Below are 7,310 nucleotides of genomic sequence, written 5' to 3' on the forward strand. Positions count from 1 at the left end.
AATTGCTGCCTCAGAGAGCTGGGTGACCCAGTGCTTGCATATCACCCCAGCACAAGTGTGGGTGAAGATTGCTAAAAACCTGCACTCCTGCACATGGAAGATGATGATGGTACAGATAGAAAAGGGTGTAATGACAGCTCTAATGGCTTTCTGCTAGTTCTGTGTGATATCTGTTTATCTCTATGATAAACAATTTTCTGCAGCACCAAATAAATGGAAACCTGTTTTCTCTTTAGGCATTAGATGAGTTTGCTACCAAGCTGATTCAGAATAACCATTATGCCATGGATGATGTGGCTACACGCAGAGATGCTGTAAGTATCCAAAAGAGGTTTGGACTTTAGACTTTACATCATGTTCTGCTTTGTTATTTGACATGGTGTGGCTTCAATATAGGATGAGTCAGCAGAGCTTTCCCAAAAGTACAAATACAGTGGTGGTTCTTAGAAGCTTGAAGAGTTTAAAAACCTTTTACTTTCTGTTTTGCAGCTGCTGAGCCGCCGGAATGCCCTGCATGAAAGAGCCATGTACCGCCGAGCTCAGCTGGCAGATTCTTTCCATCTGCAGCAGTTTTTCAGAGACTCTGATGAGCTCAAGAGTTGGGTTAATGAAAAGATGAAAACTGCAACTGATGAGGCATACAAGGTAAACACAAAGAGCAATGTTAGACAGTTTTTAAGGCAATACTAGGCTTAATGTAATCAGCCCAATGATATGAAGCAGTGTCAGCCAAAATGTTGCTGATACTCAGAGGTATTAATGGCAACAGGAGGAATTCTAATTTCTCCCTGACTCCAAGGGAGATTTCCCATCGTGCTGTGGTCATGGTTGTTTAATAGCTGAAGTGTTCTGATTTAAGGTGTATTTTTGGCACCAAATCCTCTGGTGATGTCTTGGCATGTGTATGGATTTATTCTTCAGAGACCTTTAGATGCTAATTTTGGATTGAAACCTTCTTTCTTCATCTGTAGGATCCATCAAACTTGCAAGGCAAGGTTCAGAAACACCAGGCTTTTGAAGCAGAGCTTTCTGCTAACCAGAGTCGTATTGATGGGCTGGAGAAGGCTGGGCAGAAGCTGATTGATGTCAAGCACTATGCATCTGACGAGGTGGCAGCTCGCATGAATGAGGTTATCAGCTTGTGGAAAAAACTTCTGGAGGCTACTGAGCTCAAAGGTACAATTTGCTCAGGAGAATAGGGGCAATTTTCTGGAGAGTTTGGCCAGGAGGAGGCAGGAAGTGAGTTTAATGAAGTGGGAAACTTAAGTAAGTTGTCCTACTTTCCTCTTGCCACTGTCTGTGCCAGGTATCAAGCTGCGTGAAGCCAACCAACAGCAGCAGTTCAACCGCAATGTGGAGGACATTGAGCTGTGGCTCTATGAAGTAGAGGGACATTTGGCTTCTGATGACTATGGAAAAGATCTCACCAATGTTCAGAATCTTCAGAAGAAACATGCCCTGCTAGAGGCAGATGTTGCTGCCCATCAGGTGAGGGAGATAATTTTTCTTCCTGCCCTTTCAGGTCTGTTTGCTCAGAGACCTTAGCATAACTTTCATAACTTCTGTATCTTTGGGTCTTTCAGTTCACTTAGCAAAAAGAATTTTCAGCTGAAATGTAACATGTATGTCTCTAAGAACATTATCTTCGTGACTTTTACAAAAATAAGCTTTGTTTTATGCTGTGAATAACAACTTATAAAGTTGTGCAGCACTTTTCATAGGAAATAATTCTCCCTTAGACTCTCCATGTGCAAACAGCTTATTCTTGTTCAGTTTGTTTTCATGTGGCTCTAGGAAATGACAGTGGAGGGAGAACAGATCAGATCTTAAATGCAGAACTTAACAGCAAATGCTTCCTTCATTTGCAAATGATCTTTACAGGAATTAAATCCACAGCAAGAAAATCAACAAAATTCAGTTCCCACAACTGGAACTATCAGCTGTTAGCATTGAAAAGTGGTTTGTCTAGAGGGGCACATCTGTAGAGTTAGTGTTACTTCAAGGACATTTCATTTGTTTTATGGCATTGGCAGGTTAAACCCAGTTGCATTTCCCTAGTGTGCTGAGTGTCGTGTTGTGGGTGCATTGCAGGACCGCATCGATGGCATCACCATCCAGGCACGGCAGTTCCAGGAGGCAGGACACTTCGATGCTGACAACATCAAGAAGAAACAGGAAGCTCTAGTGGCTCGATACGAAGCTCTGAAGGATCCCATGGTAGCTCGAAAGCAGAAACTTGCAGATTCTCTTCGCTTGCAGCAGCTTTTCCGTGACATTGAGGATGAAGAGACCTGGATTAGGGAAAAAGAACCTATTGCAGCTTCGACAAACCGAGGTTGGTCCTTCCTGGTAGCTCTGGGATTTAGGTGTCAGAATTGCTCTATTACAACTTGTATCTTCATAGAACATTCCCTGGAAATTTCTGAGCTATTTGTTGCAGTTAGCATTGCCCGGAGTTACACGTTTGCCATTATTCTGTTACACTACAATTCTGATAGTAACTTGCTTTCCATAGCACTCTTGTCTTCATTGTGGTAGTTCTTAGGCTGGGAGTTTGTCTAGCACTGGTTGCAACATTTAGTCTAGTGCTTCTCATTTAACTGGTGAATTATTTTGTATCTTTCAGGCAAAGACTTGATTGGTGTTCAGAATCTGCTGAAGAAACACCAGGCCTTGCAGGCCGAGATTGCAGGCCATGAGCCTCGGATCAAAGCAGTCACACAGAAAGGAAATGCTATGGTGGAAGAGGGTATGTCTCCATAGTTCTGGAGTGTGGCTGGATCAGTCGTTGAGTCTCTCAATTTTTGTGCTGGAGTTTTTCTGGCCCTATAAAAGTAAGAATCATGGGCTGTTTGTATCCAGGCAGGAGACAGGTACCTGCCAACAGGGTCAACTTCTGGTCATTCTTTCACCTGAAAATAGAAAGAGCTTCCTTGATGGGAACCTGTTAGGATTTTCACACACCTCCATCTGCTCTTGACAAACACACATGAGCCCTCTGTTCAGTGACTTTGTGCTATCATTTAGTCTTTGTTTTTAAGTCTATTAAAGGCTTCTATCAGAGATACATAGTCGTGATGGAGAGAGAATTATCCACAAATAAAAGGCATGCCTGCTGTTAAATAAGGCAGATTTATTTCTGCCTGGGTGTTCTTGACACCAAAATGCTGCATAAAAATCCCCTGACCCCAGGGTTCAGAGTGCTGGCCTGAAATAACACTTGCCTGCTGCCAGAACTCTGCCACTGGAAAGAGATGACCTTTCCTGTTTCATTGTTGAGAAGAAATGTTTTGATGTCTTTTTTTATGCCTAATGATGCAAATATCCTGGTACAGTTTGACTGACAGGCACAGTTTCCCAGCATGAGCCCAAAGAACCAGCTGAGTTGTGCTTTCATTGTTCTAGTTCAGAATAGGGCTACATAGGTTTGAACTGTTCTAATTTTTGACTTTTAACAGGACAAGTAATCTTTCAGCATGTATTATTTATGTCTCCTGAAGTCCTTCAGTTCCCTCTGCTTCTGTTACCTAGGACATTTTGCAGCTGAGGATGTGAAAATCAAGCTGAATGAGCTAAACCAGAAGTGGGACTCTCTGAAAGCTAAAGCATCGCAGCGTCGGCAGGACCTGGAGGATTCCCTGCAGGCTCAGCAGTACTTTGCTGATGCTAATGAGGCTGAATCCTGGATGAGGGAAAAGGAGCCCATTGTAGGCAGTACAGACTATGGGAAAGATGAGGACTCTGCTGAGGTATTTGAGGCTATGCGAAATTGATTTAAACAACAAACACAGTGAGGATTTATCTAGCCGTAAAAAATAAAGACCTCTGCTAGTCTCAGGATTCTTAACAATAAGGGCAGAAGATTCTTGCATTGAGCTGAATTTTGGCTCTGAGTTAAAGGGTGGTAATTTTTCCTGTGTCTTTTGCTGTTCAGTATATAATTTCAAGGAAGCTTTGCATCTGTATTCACTCCTTTATGAAAGTTTGTTTTTGTAAGTAGAAGGAGAATAATACCAGCAAATTCCTCATGGGATAAGCGTTTCACTATGGGTCTGGTTTTCAGTAGTTCAGTAGTCTGGAAGTAATTTTCTTGTCTGGAATTGTGTTACTGGTATCATTCTGCAGTCAACCCACCACACCCCAGGCAGTGCTGCCTGACATTTCATCAATACCAAGTGCAGTTTCAAGGCACACTTTGAAACTTAGCACATACCACTCTGGAAATGGAGTTATTTCTGGTCAGAACAAAAAGAATGTTGCTGAGATAAGCAGAGCACCAGAAGCATTTAGGCCACTATCTATCCTGTGACTCATGAGAGGCACAAGACTGGCAGCTCTGAAAACCCACACTCCCTGTATATGGAGTATGTGTTTAAAGCAGAGCAGTGCTTGTAAAATGGCAATGTGTACATGTTGTTTTTATCATTCACTTTCAGGCTCTGCTGAAGAAACATGAAGCTTTGATGTCTGATCTCTCTGCTTACGGCAGCAGCATCCAGGCACTGAGGGAACAGGCCCAGTCGTGCAGGGTAAGGAAAGATACTAATCATGTTGCTAAAGCTCTTGGGTCAGCTAAAGGTAAAGACAAAGCTTTATAAGAGTTGTTTGGTTTAAGAGCTTATTGCAGACTGTAATTGATTTTCTCCAAAAAAATCAGCAGTCTGGTTTGAGTATAACAGGGCAGCTGTGTTGCTCTGGAAGGAAATAGCATAACATGATGGTTTTCAAGGTTTGGGCCCAGACAGCACCGAAACTGAGTCTAAATGGACTCATTTGTTTCAACAAGAATAATTTTAAGGTACTACAGTAGCTTTAATTAAGGCTGAAGTCTATTTTAGGACAGCTCCGTTGATTGTAGTAAACATGGAACAAGTCATTTTTCTTGTGCTCCTATTTTAGCAACAAGTTGCTCCCACAGATGATGAAACTGGAAAAGAGCTGGTACTGGCACTCTATGATTACCAAGAGAAGAGTCCCAGGGAGGTGACTATGAAGAAGGGAGATATCCTCACCTTACTCAACAGCACCAACAAGGTAAAGCTCCTGGTTCGCTGACCTGCCTGGCTCCCGTGGTGGGGTGTGTGCTGTGAGGCATGTTTTGGTGTTTATTTTTTTAAGATGAGCCTTCCAAGAAGCTAAAGCATTGGCACATTTATCCCATGTTCTCATTCAGCTCTTGAGCTGAACTTCTCCAGTTCACTCCCATGACTCCTCTACAGCTGCCAACTTTTCCAAGCTAGATAAACAACATATGCTATAGGGCACATGTCTGTGAGAAACCTTATTTCCCTACTGTGGAGGAATTTCTGGCCAAGCACAAGTGGAGACATGGAAATTAAACCTATATGTCTTCCAGAAACTGTTTGAAATAATCTCCAGAAAAAGAGCAAACTGTTGTGAGCATCACTGGTTTTCTTGGATTAGCAGAAACCTCTGGTTTGCAGCATTCAGTCACCCAACACATGCTTTGTACTTGATGACAGCCTCATAGTAGTTGTTTGGGTTTTTCCCTTCCAGGACTGGTGGAAGGTTGAAGTTAATGACCGTCAGGGATTTGTACCTGCTGCCTATGTGAAAAAACTGGATCCTGCCCAGTCTGCGTCCCGAGAGAACCTGCTGGAGGAGCAGGGGAGCATCGCGCTGCGGCAGGAGCAGATTGACAACCAGTAAGATCTAACTGATGAGATATGACATCCCCCAGCATTAGCTGCCTTGGTCTTGGCCTCACACATGCCAGAAGCTTAGGTTAATGCTTCTTACACTAGGGAGTAATTAATTGGAGCGAAACAAGGGGCTCCTACCAGGGGCACCAGGTTCAGTTGTTTTAATCTTACTCTAGATTTTCTTGTTGCTTTTCCCATTTTTTTAACTGTAAAACTCATGACACTAGAGCTCAACTTACTGTCTGACTTGAGTATATATGTGTTCCTTTTGTTGTTGTACCTAACTACTTAAACTCGTTTGTGAGTTATATATGTCCTAAGCAGCTCTTGTATTTGTAATTGTCACTTCTTAATGTGTGATCTGTTTTGAAAAGCTTTCTGAAACTTGATTCCATGAAGTACAGTGCTCTCCCTATACAGGGCTGCCTCTGGAGGTGTCCCCTCCTTCAGAGCTGTGACTGCTTTGGTGCTGGCTCATTACTTCTTACTTGAAATGTGGTGCTAATATTTGTTGCCATTACAGGACCTAAAATGTGCTCCCCCTTCTTTCTGTATTTTTTTGGGTCTCTTTTAAAAAAGAGCAACCTGCCATTGCAGAGAGAGAACTGCAAGGCTGCTTGGTAATGACCTCCTAAAGCACATGGTGGCTGTAGATTAGTTCAGGCCAAGGCTGTGAGTGATAGCTGTGAGCTCCTGCCTCATCTTATCAAACCACTTGGAAGCCAAAGCTGGAAGTTTTCCGTGTACTCCCATCTGTTTGCGCAGCTACACTGCCATTCTCTGTGAGAACTTCCCACTCAGTTGTTTTGAGTCACCTGTTACTGCAGTGGCATACAGTAATGACTAACTTTGGCTCAAGAATTATAAAATTAGATCACACACATAAAAAAACCCCCGAACAACCCACAACAAATAAAGCCTCTACCAACGAGAAGAAAAGGTGCTGGAAAATTGTGACACATTGGTCAGGATTTTAATTATCTGTAACTTCCTCCGTGGGTTTGCTGCTCTAATAACTAGAACAAGGTGCCTCGTTTTAGAGCCAAGGAGAGGGGACCACCTTTTAGTTTCCAATCCCATGGCACAGTGACCAGAAAATGAGACCTTATAGAGAGAGCTCAACTGTACTGCTGAGGTTTCTTACATGAATTGTACTCCTAGTCTGATTTGCTTCATTTGCTTCTGAATGACACCTAATTTTCTCCATTTAAATGTGAACTCTTACCCATCTCCTACTGCAGACAACCCATGGATGGAGCTGCTGCTTTCATTATTTTTGTTAATCTGACTAATTTTTGGCATGCATTTGCTGTGCTCCCTGTCTGTGCAGGACTCTCATAACTAAGGAGGTCGGCAGTGTATCTCTGCGTATGAAACAGGTCGAAGAACTGTGAGTAGGATTAGCCCTTTCTAAACCATGCTGTCTCCATACTGTCACTATTCATCCTCCCTTTGTTTCTTTCTCTGGGAAAGCTGCTCCAAAGAGACATGAAGGAAGCAATTTCTGCACTGTGGCTTAGTTTAGGTGAACGTGATCTGTGTTTCCTGTGTTCCTTACAGACAGCTGCTTATCCTGCTGGGCACTGCTGTGCTGCTGAGTTGGTTCGTGTTACTTTCCAGCATAGAGTCATAGAATCAATCAGGTTG

General features: G+C 42.9%; 1 protein-coding gene across 1 annotated transcript; it reads left to right on the forward strand.

Moving 5' to 3' along the window:
* Window positions 1-236: 236 nt before the first annotated feature.
* LOC103810327 (spectrin alpha chain, non-erythrocytic 1-like) lies at window positions 237-7,053 on the forward strand (the record flags this gene model as incomplete). Its single annotated transcript, XM_009083227.1, has 11 exons — window positions 237-314; window positions 490-645; window positions 972-1,176; window positions 1,307-1,488; window positions 2,092-2,335; window positions 2,627-2,749; window positions 3,532-3,749; window positions 4,437-4,529; window positions 4,900-5,034; window positions 5,518-5,666; window positions 6,994-7,053. Coding segments are annotated over 11 exons (1,643 nt in total), but the record flags the coding sequence as incomplete, so codon positions are not given.
* Window positions 7,054-7,310: the final 257 nt, after the last annotated feature.

The sequence above is a fragment of the Acanthisitta chloris genome, unplaced genomic scaffold, assembly GCF_000695815.1.
Source record: "Acanthisitta chloris isolate BGI_N310 unplaced genomic scaffold, ASM69581v1 scaffold46329, whole genome shotgun sequence".
Lineage (NCBI taxonomy): Eukaryota > Metazoa > Chordata > Aves > Passeriformes > Acanthisittidae > Acanthisitta > Acanthisitta chloris.